The sequence below is a fragment of the Eubalaena glacialis genome, chromosome 10 (assembly GCF_028564815.1).
Source record: "Eubalaena glacialis isolate mEubGla1 chromosome 10, mEubGla1.1.hap2.+ XY, whole genome shotgun sequence".
Classification (NCBI taxonomy): domain Eukaryota; kingdom Metazoa; phylum Chordata; class Mammalia; order Artiodactyla; family Balaenidae; genus Eubalaena; species Eubalaena glacialis.
The window spans coordinates 67,613,928-67,638,061 of record NC_083725.1 but is presented as its reverse complement, the minus strand read 5'-3'; the positions used below and the strand labels follow the sequence as shown (position 1 = coordinate 67,638,061).

The window sequence follows — 24,134 nt, the reverse complement described above, 5'->3', positions numbered from 1 at the left end:
ATCAGACTTTGAACATCAGCAGCCTAAGCCAGACTGAGAAGTTAGTCACTGCCACCAGGCTGGGGTGGCCAGAAAGTGCCCTCCCCTCACCTCTGCTGCCAGGGACCTGGATGATTCATCTTTTGAGTGCTGGGCTTCATTTGCTCCCCAAGATCCAGAGATGCACCTGGAAGCAAGAAGATGTTCAGCACAGTTTGTTGATTGAATGAATGAATGAGTGAGTGAAGTGTCTGTCCCTTCTTCTCCATACTGGGGCCCATGGGTTATCTATGATTTACCTATTAAAGATTTGGGGGAGGGAGGGGGATGTCCTAAATAATCTTCTACCTTCTCAAGTTCCCTACTAAGATGTGCATACCCCCCTCAGAATGTTCATCCTAAGGGCAGGGACTTTGTCCTGTTCTTGGCTGTGTCTTCTGCACCTGGAACGGAAATGAATACCCCAGCTTAGCTCAGAGCTCAAGAGGCTATCAACTGGGGAAGGGTGGGGCAAGAGGAGTTGATAGTGAGACCTGTGGGAGAGGACCCAGACAGGGAGGGGGCAGGGACGACCAAGGACAGAGAGACAGAGACAGACAGAGACAGACAAGGAAAGGAAGCAAGGAATGACATTTCACAAAGGAATTGAGGCCCAGAAAGGAAAGTAACTTCTTTAGGGTCACACAGCATATTACTTAGTGGACAGCCAGGGTTTTCTTCCTGTGCACCCCTCCAGGCCCAGGCAGACCACGTGGTGTTTCCCAGTTGTCTCCAATACTTTCCTGGGTGAGGGTCAGGTACTGGGACTGGCCCGACCACCCTTCCTGTCGGGGTGGCCACTGAGGTTGAGCTCCACGGTGCTCAGGATAAACTGCACATGGAGAAGGGTGCTGCCTCCCAACCTCTGCCCACCTCCCCTGAGAGGAAGGAGAGGGGCCCTGACTGAGGAGGGGGCGTGTAGGGGAACCCAATTAAGTTTCAGCTCAAAAATGGGGGACTGGATCCACTTGGAGGCGCAGGGAAAGGGGTGCTGGAAGGAATGTGCAATCAGGGGTAAGCTGGCTTGTGCAAAGAGCCTTGGGGTGTTAGGGGGCTCCTCTCCGGGGAGTTGGACCCTGGAGACCCACGTCCCCTCCAGCTAAGCGTTCCGAGCTCCGCTAGGGTGCAGAGTCTCAGCTGAATCGAAGGATGCCCGCTCGCTCTGCAGTCGTGCGAACCCCGGGCACCCAGCCTCAAGGCAGGGGCTCCCCGGGTGCCGCGACCCCGCCCGATGAGGGGGGCAGTAGGACCCAGGGGCCGGGTGACTGCCCGCAGAGGGAGGGGCGGGAGCCGGGTCGGTTTGGGGGAGGTCTTTGGCTTTTTTTGACGGAGCCGGGGCGCCCTCCGGAAGCTTTTCTAACTTTCCAGAAGTTTCTCGGGACGGGCGGGAGGTGGGGTGGGGGAACGCCATATATAGATCTGGAGAGCGGGGGCGCGGCGGAGAGTGGAATCCGTTCGCGGCTCTAGTGCGGCACTGTGACTGCGGTCCCCGCGCCAGCCCATCCCGGCCAGGTGAGGGGCAGGGGCGGGGGCGGCCGGCGGGAGCGGCGGGAGCTTTGGGGGTGCTCAAGAAAACGAGAGGGGAGAGCGGACCGCGGGAGGGTTTAGGGGCCACCCCAGAGCCCGCAAACTGGAGTCCCTGGCACTTTGGGGACAGCTGGAGGGTTCGGCATGGAGAACCCGGGGCTGGGTGGTGATGGCGGAGCGAGCCCGAGGGCCGGAGCAGAGATCAGAGCCGGGATGGGGAGTCGGGGCACTCAGAGGGCCCGGAAAAAGTGCAGGGTTCCGCAGAAGTGTGGGGCAGGGGTGCTGGTGGCAGAGAGGAAACAGTGGGGCTGGGAGTCGGTATGCTGAGGCTCGTCCCTCTGCAGGATCAAGGAGGGAGGAGATGGGGTCTGGAACGCCTTCCAGCAGGGACAGGGAGGCCAGGCTGGCTTTGCATGTCGGGGTGCCTCCAGTTGTGGGGTTGAGGCCCAAGGGCCAGTGGACCAACCTCCTCACAGGCTTGCTGGGGGGCATCTGAGCCTCCTGAGGTAGGGTGGTAGGAAAAGGAGGTGAAATAGTCTCGACTTTTACTTGGCTCTTGGGGTCCCCATGGTTTGGGAGGACCGCGGCTCCATTTCTGATCAGCAGCCTGCACGTGTAGGTTATGGCAGCCAGCACCAGTCTCCCCCATCTCCCTCCAAAAAGCGGTGAGGAGGTGACCAGGTCTGCATCTCCCCACAGAAGGGAGAACGGGGAGCTCCCTAGAAGGCTTTGAGTCACCCGCTGTAATTCTGTCCACCGCCACCTGGTTCCTGGAGTAACTGCAGGGTTAAGGCTACTTAAGAGGCCGGGGTTCCCTGCCCCCAGCTTAGGGACATTCCTGAGGCGGCTGGAGTGGTGGAAGAAGAATGAAACCGCTTCCAGCATGGCCAGAAGGCCTGGCCCCTCCTCTTCCCAGGCTTCCGGCTGGTCCCTCTGGTCTGCAGGGCCCGGATGGAGGCCGGATGGAGGCCGGAGGAAAATCAGGGGGCTTTGGTTCCCTGGAAGTCTCTGGCTGGGACCACACCCTTCTGTCCTCAGGCAGTTCATCTGCCCATCCCCCCTTCCTGAGGCCTCCGGCTCCCCTCCTTTTGTCTCTGGTCACCGGGATTCCCAGCAGAAATGTTTTTTCACGGGCTGTGTAACAGGACACCACATCCAGCCCTCCGGAGGGGCTCTGTGGGTGCTTCTGGGAGGAAGGAGCCCTGTGCTAGGAAGCCTGACCCCCACTGATCCTTGGTGGACTGGAGGTGGCTCCCTGCCCCCTCTCTGGCCTCAGTTTCTCCCGCTGTTTGGTGAAGTGAATGACCTCCAAGGTCCTTGTAGGTCTGGGACTGGTTACGTCTTCCTTCTGCCAGGGGCAGTGTAGACAGGGTTCCGTACGGGGGCTGGGCCTACCAGGCCCCCTCCTCACCACCACGCCAGCTCTACCCTATCCCATCCTCCTCACTCTTCTGTTTTCTTTCAGAATGAAAAAGGCAGGCATTGACCTCCCCCTGAGGCAGTTTCAAGGTACTTTAGCCCTCCTCAAGTGTTTGAGAGCCCTTCTGGTGGTCCCCCCCTAGCATCTGCTTCCCTTCCCTCTACTTACAAAAATCTGGAACCCAGTCTCAACTTGGCCTGGCTAGCTGTGGGCACAGCCCTTGGTTCTGGGATCGTGTATTTTTCTTTGTGGGAGTATAAATCTTCTAACCTTGGCCTAAGGGCTAGGATTTCTCTGTGGCAACAGGGGCTGGGCTGTGGGAGGCTGGCTTGCTTGCAGTGACTTGCCTTCCTCCGTTCCTGCTGCTAGGTTAACAGGGCGGTCCTTCTCCATAGCTGCACATCTCCCTGCAGAGAGTGCCGTTGCGGGCTCGAAGCTAGGGCTAGGGAGGCTCCATGGCACCCCCTGGGACCTGAACCCCGGCCTCCTGCTTCCCGGGTTGGAAGCCCCCCTCTGCAGGCGGGTGGAGATAATTCAATTTCCAGCCTGCCACGTCACCCGGAGCAGGAGCAGGAACAGGAGCGCAGCTGTGTGGCTGCCTGAGGAATCCCAAACTAGTCATTTGGAGCTTTCTTAAAAAGCCCCTCCCAGCCCTTTAAGGTTCTGGTTGGCTGGGGGTGGGGCTGTCAAGATAGTGCCTGCCACGTGGCAAGGCTGTGAACTAGACTCCGAGACTGCCTCTCAAGGGGATGCTGGTGGCCTCTGCAGAGGTCCAAGCTCTGGCATCAGCTGTCTGGACTAAAGGCAGCCTTTGAATAGGATGACCATATGCCTGTTGTCCTGGCCTAATAACTAGTAGTGTCCCAATTTACTCTCTTAAGTGTCCTTGTTTGTACAATAATTATATGGCTGCTCTGCCTTTGAGGCTCCAGGCCTGGTGGGGAAGTAGCTACGGCTGGGAGGAAGGTGGCCTGGGCCCTGAGATATTCCCTTCCCAATCTGTTCTTTAGGGTGAAACTCTGTCTTACCTCTGCAATCCATACTCTAGGCTACAGATCTCTTTGATACCTTCCCCCAGGCAGCTGTGGGGCTCAGTGGCCTTCCCTCCTCCCACCACCTCTCCTCATGTACCCTTTGCTTCTCCTCTGCACTGCACCTCCAAGGAGGTGGCAGCCCAGGGAGGGGGGACTTGGCTTGGTTCACAGGATGGCTGCAGCAGTAGAGTCTTCGCAGAAAGCCAGTGCTCCCCAGGCAGGCTCAAGGCCTGAGGGTCGTCCACCAGGATTCTGAGTTTTCCATCTTCTTGAGGACCACGAGATGGGATCTGCCAGAGCCGTGGGATCACCACGGTTCCTTCCAAACCTTCCCTTTGCCATGTCATCTCCTCTTCTGTTGTGCTGCCTGGAGACGCGGAAATGACCTCAAAGTGGAGGAGTGTGGAAATAAGTCCATGTGGAGAGACTGTCCTGATGGGAGGACCCAGAGAGGGGAGAGGGGCTTGTCCTAGGGGCCACTGCTACTGCTGTGGTTTGAGGAGGGGACCTGAGGGCAATCTTGAAGCCACAGAGTAGATGGGCATGTGTGGTGATGACTGTCAGATGGGAGGGCAGAATGGAATCTGAGGTGGCCCTGCTTCCTGGGAGAATGAACACACATCTGGCCACCAGCCTCTGGTGAAGGGGTGTCGGTGTCATTGTTCCTTTGAGCTGTGACTTACCCTCTCCCTTAGTATCCTTCCTCTCAGGAAACCTCCCCTGCCTCCCCCCCCCCCCCCCCCCCCCGCTTTTGTCCTGGGGATTTCACACATCCGCTCCAGGGGCTGTGGGCAGACAGGCAGGCAAGTCCCTGCCGAGACAGAAGCCTGGGCATGGAGACCTAGACCCGTACAACTTGGAAAATGGACCTGAGGCTCAGAGAGGGGTGGGCACACACACATGCACACATGCGAACTCAAGGTCACCCTTCGGGCAGCAGAGTAGGGCATCTGGACTCTCTCACTTAATGAGTGAACCAATGGTGACTCATTAACATCCCAGGGCAGAAGGAAAGGCATTCGGGGAGGAGCAGGCCTACACCTCCGCCCCACATGACATCCTTTGTCCAGGCCCCTGAGTTTCATGCAGACCCTGAGCCCATCTACCACTTTTTTTTCCCCCACTGGAAAAGGGCCCCAGGGTTGTATGAGATCAGAGCTAATAACTGAAGACCCCAGGTTTGGGCAAGTGGCCCTGGTTTCTGTTCATTCAGGAACAGCTGAGGCCTGCAGTGTGCCAGGCACTGGGGATATAGAGGGAAACCAGACTGGCTAGGTTTCCAACCCTCCTGGAGGTCAGACTAATTAGGGATGGAAACAGTACATAACAAACATAAGTCTAAATGTTGAGTTCAGTGCAAGAAATCAATAGGGCTGAGGTGGGGACTTGCCTGCTTTGGCTAGGGAGTCAAAGAAGGCCTCTGAGAGAGTGGGCAGATGGAGACCCCCAATCTGGGCAACCCGGAGTTAGGTCCGGGCTCCCTAGAGCTCTGGGTCCTCTTGCTCCCATCTCCAAGGGACTTGGTGACAGCCAGAAGGCTAGGGATGGTTGTTGGAGAGGAACGACTAGGGCTTCAGGGCCGCCCTCTCTCTGCCACCCTCACAGGTCCTCCGTGGTGCTCACAACCCAACTCCCAGCCATGCGTGCCCTCATGCTCATCAGCACCTTCTGCCTACTGGCCAGAGCCCTGGCCGCCGAGGTGAAGAAACCCGCGGCCGCAGCAGCTCCCGGCCCCGCAGAGAAGCTGAGCCCCAAGGCAGCCACGTTGGCTGAGCGCAGCGCCGGCCTGGCCTTCAGCCTGTACCAGGCCATGGCCAAGGACCAGGCGGTGGAGAACATCCTGCTGTCGCCCGTGGTGGTGGCCTCGTCCCTGGGGCTAGTGTCGCTGGGCGGCAAGGCGGCCACGGCGTCGCAGGCCAAGGCGGTGCTGAGCGCCGAGCAGCTGCGCGACGAGGAGGTGCACGCGGGCCTAGGCGAGCTGCTGCGCTCGCTCAGCAACAGCACGGCGCGCAACGTGACCTGGAAGCTGGGCAGCCGCCTGTATGGGCCCAGCTCGGTGAGCTTCGCAGACGACTTCGTGCGTAGCAGCAAGCAGCACTACAACTGCGAGCACTCCAAGATCAACTTCCGCGACAAGCGCAGCGCCCTGCAGTCCATCAACGAGTGGGCGGCGCAGACCACCGACGGCAAGCTGCCCGAGGTCACCAAGGACGTGGAGCGCACAGATGGCGCGCTGCTGGTCAATGCTATGTTCTTCAAGCGTGAGTCTGGAGGGGCGGGGCAGGGCGCGGTGGGGCGGGGCCTCCTCTCCCCGGAGCCCCGCCCCTGGCAAATCAGATCAGTGTTCCCGGTGCTGAGCACCACGGCTGGGGCTCCTTCAGTCCTCATTAACAACCCGTGGACCCAGAGGGAGGCACGGTTATTGAGCTCTTGTTACATACGAGAAACTAGATTCAGAGAGGTGTAGTGTTGTGTCTAAAGGAATGGGACAGAGATGCAAGCCCCACCGAAGGACTCCATAAGATGTGCTCCTACCATGTTTCATCACATCAGAGTGTTGTTGCTTGTCTTGGAATCAAATTTAGTAATCAATTCTATCTCAGTAATGAGCTGGAGAAAGGCTCCACATCTGTGATCATTACTAACCCTCAAAGCAACTTTGGGGGCAGGTGGTGTTACCTCCATTTCACAGGTGAGGAAACTGAGGCTCAGCTAGGAGGAGAGAGCCCGGACTCAGGTCCAGGTGCATCTTGAATTGAAGATTCGATTTGGGCTTAATGTGTATTTTTGAGTACCTGTATGGATAGCACTGTTCCTCTCACGGCATGCTGTGAGGATGAGGTGACCCCTCTTTTACAAATGAAGAGACCAAGATAGGGGTGAAAGGTCTTGCAGCCAGTTGGTGACTGAGACTGAATGTGAATACAGGTCTGTATGTGACATAGGGCAGGTCTCATGCCTCTGTCACATATTCATGGTTTTTTGGGTCATTTTTGGGGGCACAGAGACAGGGCTGGCAGACAAGAATTAAGGGTGGTCTTGGGGCATCCCCTGCCCAGGGCACAGACCTCAGTTAGCAGGTGGGGTGGGAAGTCTAGCTCAGTGCATGTTGCGCAAATGCCTGACAGTTGTCAGGGCGGAGGTGAACTTGGTGGTAGCTGAGCAAGGGTCCTCCTTCTGAAGGCACCCCCTGTCATGTGGAAACAGGTAGGCCCTAAATATAGAGAGCCATATCTTCAGGCAGCATGTCCTGGGGCCAAGACCCACAACCCCAAAGCAGGGAACATGTACTCTGTGGGCTGGATGCTCGGGGGGAGGTGGGCTGCAGTTGAGCCCTGAAGACTTGAACAAAGGCCTTGAGCAGGGAAAAATCCAGGGTATGCAGTTGAGGGGAGTGTCTTGACAAGATGGGGACATCTATTTCTGACCTTGTGTTCTACTTCCCACTACAGCGCACTGGGATGAGAGATTCCACCACAAGATGGTAGACAACCGAGGCTTCATGGTGACCCGTTCCTATACCGTGGGTGTCACCATGATGCACCGGACAGGTAGGTGCCTTGCAGGGCAGGGTTGGGGGGCAAAGTGGGGGCTTGAGGGTGCTTGGGGCCTGGCCCGCCCCCGCCCCACAGTGTGCCCAGCGCTGTTTCTGCTCTTCTCCCAGGTCTCTACAACTACTATGATGACGAGAAGGAGAAGCTGCAAATTGTGGAGATGCCCCTGGCGCACAAGCTCTCCAGCCTCATCATCATCATGCCCCACCACGTGGAGCCCCTTGAGCGCCTTGAGAAGCTGCTGACCAAAGAGCAGCTGAAGATTTGGATGGGGAAGATGCAGAAGAAGGCTGTTGCCATCTCCCTGCCCAAGGGTGTGGTGGAGGTGACCCACGACCTGCAGGTGAGGGATGGCCCAACTCAAGGGCCTGCAGGGCTTGGAGGGGGGCATGGCGCATGGGGCACCCATTCACCAGCTCAGCAGGTCTGTCCTGAACCCCTCTGGGTGTCCAGGCAGTACTGGGCTGTGCTGGGGAAGGAGGCATGGTCCCTGCCCTTGGGAAGATGGTGATAACATCAATAGCTAAATATTGGGTTGGCCAAAAAGTTCGTTCAGGTTTTTCTGTAACATCGTACGAAAAACCCAAACGAACTTTTTGGCCAACCCAATATAATTGAGCACGTGCTGTATGCTAGGCACTCTTCCTAAGCACTTTGTATGTATTAAACTCTTAATTCTCAAAACAACTTTATTAGGTAGGACTATCAACCTTATCTTACAGATGAGGAAAGTGAGGCTCAGAAAAGTTAAATAACATATCCAAATTCACATTGTCAATAACTCAGACATCTAGCACCAAGCCATGCCCTTAATCTTAGGCTGTGCTGCCTCTCAGAGTCTGAAGTGCCCCAAAGTGCAGGCATGCCTCGTTTTATTGTGCTTCGCTTTACTGCGTTTTTTTACAAACTGAAGACTTATGGCAATCCTGCGTCAAACAAGTCTATTGGCTCCACTTTTCCAACAGCATTTGCTCGCTTCGTGTCTCTGTGTCACGTTTCAGTAATTCTCGCAGTATTTCAAACCCTCCGCCAGCAAAAAGATTGACTCCCTGAAGGCTCAGATGATGGTTAGCATTTTTTAGCAATAAAGTATTTTTAATTAAGGTATGTACATTGATTTTTTAAGACATAATACTATTGCAGAGTTAATAGACTACAGTATAGTATAAACATAACTTTTATATGCACCGGGAAACCAAAAAATTCATGTGACTCACTTTATTGCAATATTCACTTTATTGTGGTGGTCTAGAACCGAACCTGCGATATCTCTGGGGTATGCGTGTATAGATTGTTCAAGCTGGAGGATTGTCCCCCATGCAGTAATAAGACTAATAATGGCTTTCAGCTCTGAGTCACTTGGCTGGAAACTTAACCAAACCCGCTCAACATTATTTCTCCCTCATGACCACTCTGGGTGGTGGGCAGCAGCTCGGAGAGAAGCAGTGTCTTGCTAAGGTCACCCTAGCTAGTGGGCAGTGGAGCTGCAGTTAGTTCTCAAGGTGAAAACTCAGGATGGCCTTTTTGTCAATCAGGAGAGAAAGATTTTTTCCTCTACTCAAAAGGGAAAACTTTCATCTCATTCCTCCCTTGGATTCCAGAAATGATTCCTTGGCAGGTCTCTCACCTACAGAATTGTTTCAGACTTGCTGCTGAGAGAGCGTGGAGAGAGAAAGCTTGAGACGAGATGGGGCTTAGGCTTCAAACCAGAGACTAGTGGAGCTTGTGTGGTCTGTACTGTAGACAGCACTGAGGGTTTCCAGAGAGGAGCCACCCGTCTCCTTCTTGTGCTTGTCCCGACTCTACCCCAGCCCCTTCTCCTGCAGTTGCTGTCATCTGACTTCCCTTCTTTCTCCTGTGTTTTTCTGGCACCCTGGGTGGACACACTACCCGCTACCCTGCAATAGATTGAGTTGGGAAATTCCAAGAGGGTGATGCAAAGTCATGGGGACTGGAATAGCTGGGCCTAGAATGCCTGTCTCAGGACACCCCGACTCTCAGATCCCTAGGTCTCATGCCCGTTTGGCCATGCTGGGGAAGTGCACTGTCCCGCAGAAGCCTGGGCCCTGAAAGCTGCTGTTCACTCAGCCGACAGTCCTTTACTGCCACCTCTTCTGCACTGAGAGCCAGGGAGAGCCCTGAATATGGGCCCTGCCTTGAGGGAGCTCTGAGCCAGGTGGGAGAGACAGACAGGACCACACACTGATAGACAGAGGGAGGCCAGGGGTGCTGAGGCCCAGAGAGGCGCGGCTCCAGTCTTGTGGGATAGGAAAGCCTTCCCAGAAGACATGGAGTCTTAAGGGCCCTACAAAGACAGGGTAGCCACTGAGATGCCATCGAGGATGCAGTTTCAGGGAGGCTGTTGAGTGGAGAGCAGAGTGGGACATGCTGAGGGTTAAGGCTGCAATGCAAGCACAGTTCACAGGAAAGAGCTTGTCCTTGGCTTCCAGGGGTTGTGCAGAGCCTTGGAAGAGGGCGTGTGTGTGTGTGTGTGTGTGTGTGTGTGCGTTTTAACTTCTTACTATGGAAATGTATAAAAATATATTAAAAATAGAGAGATTAGTATCAGGAACCCTCATGTATCCATCACCCAACATCAACCATCGTCAACTCATGACCAATAAGGATTCATTTATACACACCCATTCCTCCCCCATCAGATTATTATTATTTTTTTAATTAATTAATTAATTAATTTATTTTTGGCTGTGTTGGGTCTTCGTTTCTGTGCGAGGGCTTTCTCTAGTTGCGGCGAGCGGGGACCACTCTTCATCGCGGTGCGCGGGCCTCTCACTATCGCGGCCTCTCTTGTTGCGGAGCACAGGCTCCGGATGCGCAGGCTCAGTAGTTGTGGCTCACGGGCCCAGTTGCTCTGCGGCATGTGGGATCTTCCCAGACCAGGGCTCGAACCCGTGTCCCCTGCACTGGCAGGTGGATTCTCAACCACTGCGCCACCAGGGAAGCCCCCCCATCAGATTATTTTGAAGCAAATCCCAGACATCATATCACTCTGGAAAGGTTTTAAACCCCAGAGTGATGTGGTCATAGCTGTCCTTAGGACAGTCTTTCTCAAACTTGAGCGTGTCAAGAATTACCTGGAGAGTTGGTTCAGAAAGGTTCCCAGCCCCCCCCCAGAGATTGTGATTCAGTGGCTCTGGGCTGGAGTCAGGGAACGTGCGCTTCCTGTAAGCCCCTGGGGCATGCTGATGCTGGCGGTCCACCACCCACAGTTTGAGAAGCACAGGTCAAGGTGGCTCGGCAGGGCCAGGCATAAATTCTGCCTTTTCCCCCTGAGCCTTAGTTTCCTCATCTGTGAAGTGGTGATTGGAAGCTCTTGCAGGGTTTTCATGAGAATTAGGAAAGCAGTGCTTGGCAGTGCCCACACCATGTCTGGCACACAGAAGGTGGCAGGGAGTGGTAATCTCTGCTCTGAGGAAGAGACGGGAGGAGACAGCAGGCGGTGTGGGTGGAGGGTGAGGGTCTAGGAGCCTTACCCACCGTGGCCTCACCGGCACTTATCTGGTCCTGCAGAAACACCTGGCTGGGCTGGGTCTGACTGAGGCCATCGACAAGAACAAGGCAGACCTGTCTCGCATGTCCGGCAAGAAGGACCTGTACCTGGCCAGTGTGTTCCACGCCACCGCCTTCGAGTGGGACACAGACGGCAACCCCTTCGACCAGGACATCTATGGGCGTGAGGAGCTGCGCAGCCCCAAGCTCTTCTACGCCGACCACCCCTTCATCTTCCTGGTTCGAGACACCCAGAGCGGCTCCCTGCTGTTCATTGGGCGCCTGGTCCGGCCCAAGGGCGACAAGATGCGAGACGAGTTATAGGGCCCCAGGGTGGGTGTGGGATGGCAGGGGGCAGCGGGAGGCTCCTGAGACACATGGGTGCTATGGGGGTGGGGAGCTGAGGTACTGACCTTGGATAGTCCACGGGGTGGGGGGTGGGAAAACAGGGTGACTGGCTGTGTCTGAGCAGACCTTCCGAGCCAGGATTCAGTCTGCCTGGACACGGGCCCCCAGATGTCAGGATGCTGAGCCCAGAGACCCCACATCCTGTGGGAGCTGGGCAGTAGTCGTGGAGCCCTGGGATCCAGCCTGCCTCCGTCAGTGTTCATATTTATAGCCGTGTGCTTTCTCATCTGTGAGACGGAATCGAGCTGGGGGTTCAGCCAAGCCCTCATGGAATGGGGGCCCTCTTCCTGATACTACCACCACCTCAGCCCCTCCCCAGCTCCCTCCCAATCTTCTAACTTCCCTCAACTATAAAACTAGGTGCTGCAGCCCCTGGGACACGTACCCCCCGCCCCCACTCCATGGGTCTGACCCCAGTGAGGGGGTCGGGTATAGCTTATGGGGGGGCAGGGGGAGCTCTTGGGCAGACTCCAGTCAGGCATCATGGGGATGAACATTTATTTTTTCCTTTTACAGATTTTCAAAGATGGGGAGGAAAGGGGGGAAATGAGCCTTTGTTGCTGTCAAACAAAGAACTTATTTGTACAATTGTTTTTTTCAATAAAATTTTCCAGTGAAATTTTGCCAGAGCATGGAAGGGGATTGGATCAGAGATTCCCATCTCATTCTTCCCCGGGGATAAGGGCTCCTTCTGTTAAGCCACGTTTGCTACTAATAGCCCTTGTCAGGCCCTGAAATCCTGGCAGATAACTGCAGATAATACCGTGTGGCAGGCCCACTATGTGCTGAATTGGAAATTGTTTTGGCTCTGGCTGCCCTGGAGAGATTGTGGCTGCAGGGCCGGAATGACAGCGCTGGACCTGGAGCCCAGAGCTTTGCTGTCCTGCTGTGCAGGGCCCTAGGGTCCCAGTCTTCAGCCCCCTAGGCTTTCACTTAAAGCTGACCTCATCCACATCCAGGGCCAGAGGGCACAAGCTCAGGCTGCCCAGCTGGGCAGGACTTTGTGAAGAAGGAGCTTGTGGGAACCTTGCTCTGTGTTTGGGTTTGCAGCAGGAGACGAGGGACCTGATACAGTCCTCACATTGGTTACCTTTCATGGTCCTTGGGGCTCCTGACATCACAGCTCAGGGAGGGAGAGGGCAAGTGGGATGCACGGGACAGAAGACCAGTGGCCAGGGAGGCAGAGGAACAGAGGAAACTGGATTCATGACCCATCTCTGCTGTTTGCTGGCTGTGTGACTTTGGGCAGGTCACTACCTCTCTCTGGGCACCTCTCCAGCTTCCGTTTGCCAATAACTCTGCCCTGGGGGTTGTTGGTCCAAGGAGGGAGTCCCTGCCTGGCTGGGCAACCTAGTTGGAGTCCTCCAAGATGTGAATGGGGCTGCAGAAGGGCCAGCTGATTCACTCCCATTATTACCATAATGCAACACAGCTGTTCAGAACTCCAGGTCTGTTCTGTGCTGTGAACCCAATAAATTAGATCTCTGCCCTCAAGAGGCTTCATCTAGAAGTGGAGACATAGGGACAGTGACAAGTATGCTCGGTACTCACTGTGTTCCAGTCCCCTGGATCATTCTGTTCCCGGACATGCCACACTTACTCTCCTGCCTCAGGGCCTTTGCACTAGCTGTTCTTTCTGGCAAGTGGTTCTTCTAGATCTTTGCAAGGCTGCTTTTTTGTCATCCAGAACTCAGCCTAAATGTCATCTACTCCACAAGACCTTCCCTAACCACCCAGTATAAGCAGCTCCTCCACAACATCAGTTTCTTTACTATGTTTTCTCGTTTTACTGACTCAGTGCTCCTAAGTTATCCACCTATTGACACATTTGGTCTGTCCCCACTACTAGAATGGAAGCTCCAAGAGAATAGGGACGATGACTTTTAAAAAAATTTTTATTTATTTTTGGCTGCGTGTGGGCTTTCTCTAGTTGCGACGAGCGGGGGCTACTCTTCGTTGCGGTGCGTGGGCTTCTCATTGCGGTGGCTTCTCGTTGCGGAGCATGGGCTCTAGGTGCGCAGGCTTCAGTAGTTGTGGCATGTGGGCTCAGTAGTTGTAGGTCACCCATGTCCCCTGAATTGGCAGGCAGATTCTTAACCACTGCACCACCAGGGAAGTCCCCATGTCTTGTTCATCACTGTATGTCCTGCACTCAAATTCAGTGTCATACACACATAAGGCACTCAAAACATATTTTATTAAGTGAAAGAGCTGTGTTAGAAGGTCACCAGGGCTTCGGGAATCCAGAAGGGTGCCATGGGTGGGTGCCATGACTGTCATGGGGAGATCAAGGAAGACTCCCAGGAGGAAGTGACATGTGGGCTGCCTTGAAGGGTAAGTAGGCATTTCTTGATCAGAATAATGATTTTAATAATACCAGCTGGTCCTTCCTTTGTATTTTGCTTCTACTATGTGCCGAACACCATGTCGGTCACTTGATATATATAAATTTTATCCCAGCCTCCTAACAGCTTGGCTAGGTAGGGATTATTCCCATTTTACAGGTGAGATAACCGAGGCTGAGAGAGGTTAAGTGACCTGCCTGAGGCTCCACAGCCAGTGGGGCTGAGCTGGGAAATGCTCCTAGCCAGCTGGAGAGTTGTTCTTCCTCCATGACACACAGAAAGGGCAGGAGAGGAACTGGCCAGATTTTAATAGGAAAGGTGCATAACCTCACAGTCTATATACATTGTCCCACTTAATCCCCACAATAGCCCAGTTAGGTGGGAAGTCTTCCTACTCACACAGGTATAGTTCAGAGATGGGGAGACTGGACTAGAAGTTGGGACTCCTGGACCCAAAGCTCAGCCTGCAACAGCTTCCCCACCAGGTGGGCATGGGCAGTGAAGGAAGGCAGGGCTGAGTGTGGGGCTGCCCAGATGACACAAAGGGGGCCCTGAGGCCACCTGCCTCCATCCGGGCACAGGCAGGAGGCTGGTGGGAGGTCTGTGCTCCCACCTCACAGTGAGGGGTGGGGTTGCTGGTGTGAAGGGCAGGTGGTGGAGGTGGATAGGTCAAGGTTGGGCTGGGGCTGGACCAGCCATGTCAGCGCCCTTGATGGCCCATCACAGCTCTGTGTGGAGCTTTCTTGCCACCTGGAGGCCACTGAAGGGACCTCCTTGTTATTTCCACCACTGCTTGCTAAAAGTCTCAGAGCGATGATGACCCTGCTGCACTGTGTGGGTCCTGGATGTGAGTGCCAGTGTGGGGAGATGGGGATTAACTTTTACTGAGCACCGACTATGTGCCCTGCACTGGCCGGGTACCCCTGAGGGAAGCTCTTAATTCTTAGAGCTTCCCTCAGGGGTAGCTATTACCATCCCAAGTTATAGATGAGAAAACTGGGGTTTAGAGAATAACGTGACCAGCCCAAGGCTACCTAGCAGGTCAGTGACAGAGCCTGGCACGTATGGGAGCGCAGGTCAGCTGGCTGTGGAGGAGAGAGGTGGTCAATACGCGTGAGCTCCGTGCTCCACGGTTTATAGGAGGTGGTCAGTAACCAATGGGATTCTATATAATCTTTACTCCAGTCCCCGCAGCTAAAACCTCCTTGAGAGTAGCCCTTGTCTGCCCACGCCCTGGCCACATCCCTAAACCCAGCACAATGCCTGGCACATAGGAAGTGCCTAATAAATGCTCATTCAAAGGAAGTGGTCCAGTGGGTGCTTTGGTGCTTCGCAGCAGAGGCATTGGAGCCTGGCAGACCAGACTGGAAACCCGTTCTGCCACTCCTAGCTGTGTGGCCTTGGGCCATATACTTAACCTCCCTGAGCTTCAGTTTCCTCACTAGTAAGATGGGAATGATAATAGTAAGTACCTCATAGAGCTGTGGTGAGAATGAAATGAGGTAACCCATGGTACCTGGCAAATAATATGTGGCCGAGAAATATTAACTATTAATAAGAGAAGGTAAATAAATCAAGATCATACTGCAGAGCTGGGATTTGAACCCAGATCTCCACAACTTTAAAGCCTGATTCTTTCCATCATGCCATACAACCTGGGGGTCAGGCAGAGCTGAAGTGGTCAGGGAAGACTTCCTGGAAGAAGAGGTGCTAGAGGTTGGTAGGAAAGAGGGGAAGAGGCATTCTGGAAGAGAGGCCCAGCGTGAACAGAGGTGCAGCCGCTGGAAGGGCCACGGGAGCTTGGGACACAGCGAGGGGCCTGGGGGAGGGTGGGGGTGAGATAGAGGGAGGCCTGGCTGCCAGGTGCTGGGCTGAACTGCTCTGAGAGAGGCTGGGAGGAGGAGGCTGACGGGGAGGCCCCGAGGTCAGTGAACGTTTCTGCAGGAGCAGAGCAGTTGGTTTTGCCACTCCCACTGCTCCAATTTCCCTCCTTCTCCCACAGCCCCGGCGTGACTTATCCCCTCCCCCGGACTTCCTCCCTCTCCTTTTGCTCATGTGGCCTCTTCTGCTGGTATCAGGTCTCCCCCCACCTCTGCCAGTGGAGCCCTCCTCATCCTTCAAAGCCTATCTCAAAGGTTACCGACTCTCCAGAGACCCTTCCTGGGCCCCTGTCAGAAGCGCAGCTGCCTCTGTACTCCCAGAGCTCTGGGGAAGCATCTCTGGGCAGCACGCACCGCATTTTCCCTCCAGGTGCTCTTGGGGGGGACTTGGTCCTTCCATACCTCTTGCTGTCACCTTTCTTCCTCTCTCTCTGTGACATGGACATGTCTGCTCAGCTCCCCTACACGCCTACCACCACTGTTTCATTTGTGGGGGGAGCACGGAGTCCACATGTCCGGGCACGAGCTGATCCACCTGGCTGTTCCAGCAAGAATTAGAAAGTGTTCTGACACTTCAAATACACCTACTGAGAAGCGGTCAGCTCTCAGACTTCCTTTTTTTTTCATGTCATTCTTCTGTCTTGGTGTAAACCAGAGATGACAAACTCAAGAGGGGAGGCGAGAGGAGGCCCAACAGGAGGGGAGAGCTAAGCTATGTTATATAACTTGTCAAGACAGGAGCTTGATGCTGCAGTCAACAAATTACATTGTCAGTTTGTCAGCTGAATTCACAGTGCTGCTAGATCTCAGGTGAAATTTAGGGCACTGATCTCAGGGAGGGAATTAGAGGCCATATGGCAGGATTTGGATGATTTAGAGCACCCCTAGCTCCAGTAAACCCCCGTGCAGCACAAGCTGCCTTGCCTGAAGACCTTGAAGTGACCTTGTCTTGGAAGTTACCCTGCAAAGTGTTTTAGTTGTTTATTGCAGAGAAACAAGCCACTCCACACTTAGTGGCTTAAAATGACAATTCATTCTTTTTCACAGTTCTGCGGGTTGGCTGGGCAGTCCTTCTAACTCGTCTTGTCTGGGTTCGCTCGGGTGACTGCATCCACTGGATGCTGGGCTCAGCTGGGATGGCTGGGTGCTGAGCCTCTCTCTTACGTTGACCTGCATCCCCGTCTTCTTCCTGACACAGTGGTGGCCTCAGGATTCTGAGAGGATAAAGGCAGGAGCTAAGCCTCTGAGGCCTGGGCTCTGCAGCTTATATCATGTCGCTTCCATCATATCCTGTTGGTCAAAGCAAGTCACGAGGCCAGCCTGGATTCGAGGGGTGAAAAAGAGACTTCACGTCTGGATGGAAGGAGCAGCAAAATATCATGGGCACGATTTCAATCTACCCCACAGGGGGAGGCCAAGCCTCTTTACGCACCAATCCCATTGTCTCCAGTCCCATAACTGGAATTAGACACTTTCCTGTCTCAGAAGACTAGTTCCAGAGTCAGATGGGGGAGGAAGAAGCAGCCACATCAAAAGAATTGCAAGATTTTGCTAATTTATATCACCAAAAAGTCTGGATAATACATGTGGGAATGTTTTCTGTGGGTGCTAGTACATGGAGGGAGGAGCACAATTTTCACTGGGCTGGATTTATTAATATGGGTACATTTACCTAAGATTCTAGAGTCAGTGTGCCAGTTTGAGCAGCTAGGAGTGGTTTGCATTGTTTGCTTAGCTGGTTGACTGAAACCTGGATTCAGCTGAGGCCTATGCTTAATTGATATTGAAATGCCAGAATTCCTTGCTTTAACATAGAGGAAGGAATCCAGTGCTAAGGCAGGGAGCAATGTTGATGTGGATTTACCCTGTGTGACCCACTCACACACTCCCAAGCCAAGTTCCAAACTCCCGACTTTCTCTTATGGAGCCTGGAGGAAATTCCCTTCACCAAGGCATGGAGAAACATGTTAGTGAGGGGAGCATCTCTGAAAGATGATGTAGTACTTGTTCTCTGCAGGCTAGGGATACTAGTGAAAGACACTGCCACAGAAATGGGCTCCATGATTTTAGTGGAAATGATGGGATCCCAGGGGAGCAGAGCACAGACAGCAGCACTTGGCCATCTGGGACGTCAGATGCCAAGTGGTACTCAGAATGGTCTAACCCACAGATGTCTTTAACAAAGACTAATTGTTTAAGGGCCAAATAGGACCAAAGGGACCAAATAGATAGGCAGCCTCTAAGTCCTCCTTAATGTATAACAGAAACAACAAAGCAAAACAACAAACAAAACCCTCCAGGCCTGGTAGCAGAAGCCTGATTTGACCCACTATGAAAGAGAACTTTGGTCTCTCACCCAAAGCCCCCTGAATGGAAGAGAGGTCAGTACCCTTCAGAGCGGCCCCTTCAATAGCACCCCAGATATATACTGTAAATCTTCCTTTTAGCAGCCTACCTTCCACAAAGGGCCCTAGGCCATTTGCCAGAGAACTGTGCTCTGTGAAAGGAAAATACACAGGCTTTTCAGGGATTAGCAGACCTTGAGTTTATCTAATGCTAATTCCTGAGGACATACAAAGCCACTGTGTAGAGGCTCAGGTGGGTCAGGTGACAATTGGAGTTTTGACTCAAGTCCAGGCATGGTGCCTGGACTCATCCTGCAATTGTATTTTTAGTTTCAGGGTGTATAATTGAAATTTACAGCACACATGAGCCTCTAGACCTGCGGAATAAGGGCCATTATGGTAGAAAGGGCCAAGTGGAAGCTTCTGGAACTTTTTCTTCTTACCAATCAATAAAACGGTACAGATCTGGGAGAATCACAGAAATTTGTGCCCTCATCAAAACTTGAGAGATGTAGGCTGGTTTCTATCACATCCCACTTAATTTACTTCTTTGGTCTGTGCAGAAGGCACAGGTCTTGGAGAATGACAACAAATTATCATAAGCTTATTCAGATGATTCCAGCAGCTGCTATTCTAGGTATGGTCTTTTTATGGGAGCAAATATACATATATTTTGTTACTTAATATGAAACTATTTATCTGAAAAAGAATTTTTTTTTAAACTTCCTCTACGGAAAATACCAGAAGCAGCTTTCTTTTTCTTGGCAGGGACAGCAATACAGCTTTCTCATCTTGTCTTGAAACTCCCCCAAGTCTCTGATTCTCTGTCACAGTGTAACCTGTGGGGATTTTGATCATCCTCCCATAACACACAACATCATACTTGTCTTCTACACTGATTACATCATGTTCCTAGGATACAGAGAGTGGAAAGTAGCAGGTACTTTAGATGCATTGATAAGATACAAATGTGCTGAGAATGGGAGATGAATCCCATAAGAACATAGGGCCCTGCCCCCTGAGTGAAGTTTCTGGGTGTTCAGTGGTCTGGATCGTGCCAGGAAAGATATATTAGTCAGGGTTCTCCAGAGAAACAGAATCAATAGAAGATACAGCTATAGATACGTGTATATAGAGATACATACAAAGAGATGTATTATAAGGAATTGACTCACAGGATTATGGAGGCTGAGAAGTCCCGTGATCTTTTGTTTGTGAGCTGGAGACCCAGGAGAGCCAGTGGTATAGTTCCAGTCCAAGTTTGAAGGCCTGAAAAGCAGGAGAGCGGATGGTGTTTAGTTCCAGCCTGAAGGCAGGGGAAGACCAATGTCCTGGCTTGAAGACAGCCAGGCAGAGAGCAAATTCTCCCTTACTCAGCCTTCTGTTCTATTTCAACAAATTAGATGAGGCCCACCCACACTGGGGAGGGCAATCTGCTTTACTCAGTCTACAGATCCAATGTTAATCTCATTCCTTACAAACACACCCGGAATAATGTTTGACCAAATATCTTGGCACCCAATGGCCCAGTCAAGTTGACACATAAAATTGTCACATCCTGAAAAGTGAAAGGAATTTGCTGTTTTCTGCCCCTAGTAGTAGTAAGAAAGAAGCACACTTGTTGGGTTTCTGTGTATTTTGGTGGCAATGTATGTCACATTTTGGTGTTCTGCTCTGATTTATGGAGTAACTAGTAAGGTTGCCAGCTTTGAGTGGAGCCCCGAGCAAGAGAAGGCTTCCAGGTGTCCAGGCTGAAGGGCAGGCAGCGCTTGCTCATAGCCCTGATGACCCAGCAGATCCAAAGGTGATTCAGGTATCTGCAGCAGATGGGGACGATGTCTGAGCCTGTGGCAAACGCCGAGAAAAGAACCTCAACGGAGTACCTAGGAGTTAGGAGCAAAGCCAGCACCCCTTGGCAAGCAATTTTCCTCCTTTTGAGGAAGAGCTCTTGGCTGGCTGCTGGGCCTGTTGAGAATGGTCCTTGTGTGGGAGGCACCAGCAACTATGAAAAATTAATGCCTGTCACACACAATCTTCTCTTTTCTCAGGAATACTTGGGGTATATATGCCCAGTGATTGCTTCCTGGAATATTAGTGAATCATGTGTCAGGTATGATATACATGATTTCTCCCCCTTTAAAGTCCCCCATTTACTGGAATTGGGTTTCTGTTCTCTCCACTCCAGAGACTCTGCAAATGCCAAGTTCACCAGTGATCTCCTCATTGTTAGTGCAATGGATACTTTAAAAAATTATTTTGGAAATATGGAAAATTTCAAATGTGCATGAAAGTTGAGAGAATAGTGTAATGAACTTCCACGTACCCATCACACAACTTCAATAGGTATTGACATTTTACCCATTTTGTTCAATGGACATTTTTAATAATCCATCTCACAGGGAAGCACTCATGTCTCTGATCCTGTTGACCCGTTCCTCCTTGATGCTTTCTCCAAGGTGGCAATCTTTTCCAGTTCTCTTCTGACCTCTCTGCTGCGCTGTGGCAGGCTCCACTCAGGGCCTCCTTCCTCTCCTGTCCCTTAAATGTTGGTGTTTCCCAAAGCTCTGTCTTGGATCCTTCTCTCACTTTCCACACTCTCCTTGGGTAAATGCACCCTTTCTTATGGCCTCACATAACTTCCCAGGGCTAGTGAGGCCCACATTTTAATGAGGTCCCCATCTCTACCTTCATCCTAGACCCTGTCCCAGGTTGAGGCTACTATATCCAGAAGTCTCCTAGATACAAAGCATCTCCCACTCAACATGTACCAAACTGAGTTCATCCTCCTGCCCAAACCTTCCGTTTCCTGTTTTCCTATTCATCCACTCAACACATAGTTATTACATATCTATTGGGTGTGTAGGCAAGAATGGAAGATTCTGTAATAGGCAAAGAAATCACTGCTATAATAAAAATGATGGACAAGAACAAGTGTTGACAAGAATGTGGAGAAACTAGAACGTTCATATGTTGCTGGTGAGAATATAAGATGATGCAGCCCTTGCCCCCCCAAGAATCAGGTCTAAGCTCACAGAGGATGTTAAACTGGATGGGCTGAGATGGAGAGGGGGTAAAAGTGTAGGTGCTTTGATGGATGAGGGGGTAGAGTGGCCTGACTTGGGAATGGGGGTGTGTAGAAAGGGCAGGGAGCTGGGGGGTCTGGATTACGGGGCCTCTGAGGGATGGGCTCAGATGTGGATGGCTACAGGAGTATCTGGGGAATGGCATTAACACCACACAACCTGGGCAGGCTTTGGGAGCTCCGCAGCCAAACGTGGTGCGGGGGGGCGGGGGGGCGGGGGGGGGCAGCCATAGTGACAACCTATGTGTCTTCTCAGGATGGCCTAAGCCTCCTGGACCTAGGGACAGGGTGAGGCTCCGGGAAAATGACTAATACTAGAGTTCCTGCCCACTCTGGCAGTGAGAGGAGGGGCTCCAACTTGATTTAATTTGATTTATCAGAATAAAGAAATGCCTCATTTCTTACACCCTGAGTGCCATCATGTAATTCACATACAGAATTACAAACTGTGATATGTGTGACGTAAGAGGGGGTGGCCACAGAGATAGAGAAAAGAAGGCAGATTCACCATTTATTTAGCTGGTAGAGGGCGCAGGTCTTAGTGACGGATTGGAAGTGGAGGGCTGGAAATTGTTGCAAAAAATTATTTCCAGGTTTCGGACTGAGAATGGCGTGCATTCCCCATCCCCTTCTTCTAGATGATCCATCCTCGCCGCGACAAAGACAAAGACTACGGAAGGTGCCGCTGCAGTACGACTTGGCCCCATGGTCTATCCTGAAACCGCACGCACCGCCTCCTCACTACACAAAAATGCCAAAAAGTGCCCAGGCAGTGCGGGGGTGCCCCCGGCAGGTGTTCAGGGCGGGGATCACAGCGCGAGAGGAGTAAAAGCGCAGTCTTTCCCTGGATCCGCCACCAGGGGCTCCAGCGAGGCCTCAGCCCAGCTCCAAGAGGACCCCCCAGACCCGCCTTCGGGTGGCGCGCGCCCGCGGGTCCCCAGGCTTCTCTAGCCAGCCCGCTCCCGGGCCCTGGCCCGACCCCACGCCGAGAAGCTCCGGCAACTGGGCCCGGAGCCCAGACGGGGAAACTGACCTGGCCGCATGGGCAAGACGGTGTGCGCGTGCGCGGACGGCCGCGGCTGGGGACTGGGGCCATGTCGGATTCCCAGCTGTCAGATTCAGAGCCGGGAGCCTGGTTAAGGGCTCTTGGGTGGAACCTGGGCATCTTCGGGATCCGAGTTTCGGATGCCGGCGCGCTTCCGAAGCCGCTCCGCTGGGAAGGGGCGCCGCCCTCCCCCTCCCTCCCCTCCCCCTCCCTCCCCTCCCCCTCCCTCCCCTCCCCTCCCCCCTCCCCTCCCCTCCCCCCTCCCCTCCCCTCCCCCCTCCCCTCCCCTCCCCCCTCCCCTCCCCTCCCCCCTCCCCTCCCCCCCTCCCTCCCTCAGGCAGCCGCGTCTGGGCGGGTGGGGTTACTGGCCGCGGCCCGCCGGAGTCCTTTATCTGGATTCGCCAGACCGCCGAAGGGAGGGATTGAGAGGGGTGGAGACGATGCGTGCTGGGGAGGGGCTGGGAAATGGCTGCAGCTGGGAAGAACCAGGCCAAGGATGAAGTCTGCATCTGAGAAGGGCCAAGAGCATCTAGTTTATTTCCCGCCTTTCGCCGCCCCAGCCCAGGGCGGGGGCCTGAGCCGACCACCTCCGTCACTGGGCCTTCTTCCAATGCAGTAGAGAGCTGGGCGTGATGCAGGTGAGGCGGTGGCCTGCAGCTCAATCCTGAGCTGGAGGTTTTCTGCCTCAGGATCACCTCTTATCATCAGAGCCACTTTATCATCAGGAGGAAATTGAGGTGGCTGGCGCTGGGCTGGAGGTCGATCTGCTTCCACCACCGCCGCCTCTCGGTCATCTGCACTCTCTCCCTCAGCTTTGGACGCTGGGCATCGCTCTCCTTATTGAATCACTCCTGGCACCGCAGGCCCTGGTCTCTCCTTACAGCTTTGGGCGAGCCCTTCCTCAGCTTCCTTTGTGCCCTTCTCTTCCTACCTTTAAAAAGTCACCAGAGCCTTGGGCTGGGCCCACTTCTCTTTCCATTCTGACACTGTCGCTGAGGGAGCTCAGCCTCCTCATGTGGGGCTGACCCCCGCACCTTGTTTCCAGGCAGCTGTCTCTTCAGAGGGGGAGCCCTGGTAGCCAATGGCTTTCTGGACATTTGCCCCTGGATGTTGCCCATCTCAGAGAGAGCACCATCTGCCTGGCCCGTGGGAATGTGTGTGCCATGGGACCAGGTGTGTGGGTCAGAGGGAGAACCGAAAGGAGGGGTGCGGTGTCCATACACAATACTTCTTTAGCCTCAGCGTGGTCTTTTCTTATCTGCAGGGCCCCATTAGAATTCATATGGCAGCAAACTCTGTGTTGGGTGGGCCAGGAAGAATCCTCATAGTGTGTGTGTGTGTGTGTGTGTGTGTGTGTGTGTGTGTGTGTGTGTGTTTATAGAAGTGGCTTGTGGGGCAGAAAACACTGGTGCTATTGGGAGTGGGGTGAGGAAGCAGAACTGGGGCCTGTTGCTCAGAAAGCTGCACCATTTGGAAGCCATCAGTACTTCCTGTGATTTCTCTGTTAGAACCAAGCTGAACTTCTTTAAAAAGAGACGTTTAAAAAAGAGACCTTTAAAAGGGGTTAGTGTTCATAATGGGTCTCAAAGGTCTTAAAGGGGTAGGAGTGTTCCTTGGGAGCCAGCTTTGGTGGGGTCGACAGATGGAGCTCTCCCCATACCCCAGGCTCCTGAGGGCTCTGGGTTTTAAAGGGGAGGCTACTGTGACCCACATCAGTGGGATCCTAGCAGGACCCATCTCTGAGCAAGGCTGAGCCTTAGCCCCCAGCCTTCTTCCCAGTAACATGCTCATAGCCTACAGGACTGACCCCCTGACTCCCTCCCTGAGGTCCTGCGGTTCAGAAAACTGGTCACCCCTCCCTGGTCTCCGTTGTCTGCCCCAGAGGCCTGCTACACCCTTTGGTCAGGCCCTCATGAAAATCAGGTTTCTTTCATTCAAGGACTTCCAGAGGGGGCTTACCCTGGCC

The 24,134-nt window shown here is 53.4% G+C and overlaps 1 protein-coding gene and 1 long non-coding RNA gene across 2 annotated transcripts; one reads left to right on the top strand and one right to left on the bottom strand.

The window, feature by feature from the left end:
* The first annotated feature begins 1,404 nt into the window (after window positions 1-1,404).
* Window positions 1,405-12,090, top strand: SERPINH1 (serpin family H member 1). The gene is made up of 5 exons (XM_061204123.1): window positions 1,405-1,530; window positions 5,605-6,260; window positions 7,452-7,550; window positions 7,664-7,896; window positions 11,085-12,090. Exons 2-5 carry the CDS (start codon window positions 5,639-5,641, stop codon window positions 11,385-11,387), a joined length of 1,257 nt encoding a protein of 418 aa, XP_061060106.1. The 5' UTR covers window positions 1,405-1,530; window positions 5,605-5,638; the 3' UTR covers window positions 11,388-12,090.
* Window positions 12,091-16,689: 4,599 nt separating this feature from the next.
* On the bottom strand, window positions 16,690-22,353 carry LOC133099512 (uncharacterized). The gene is made up of 3 exons (XR_009702348.1): window positions 22,157-22,353; window positions 19,217-19,310; window positions 16,690-16,910 (listed from the first exon to the last, which is right to left on the bottom strand). It is a non-coding gene; the product is annotated as an uncharacterized LOC133099512 (long non-coding RNA).
* Window positions 22,354-24,134: the final 1,781 nt, after the last annotated feature.

Coding starts and splice junctions, on each gene's coding strand:
- SERPINH1 (XM_061204123.1), top strand. CDS start 5,639: ATGCGTGCCCTCATGCTCATCAGCACCTTCTGCCTACTGGCCAGAGCC. Junction 6,261..7,451: donor CAATGCTATGTTCTTCAAGC/GTGAGTCTGGAG, acceptor TTCCCACTACAG/CGCACTGGGATGAGAGATTC. Junction 7,551..7,663: donor CACCATGATGCACCGGACAG/GTAGGTGCCTTG, acceptor CTCTTCTCCCAG/GTCTCTACAACTACTATGAT.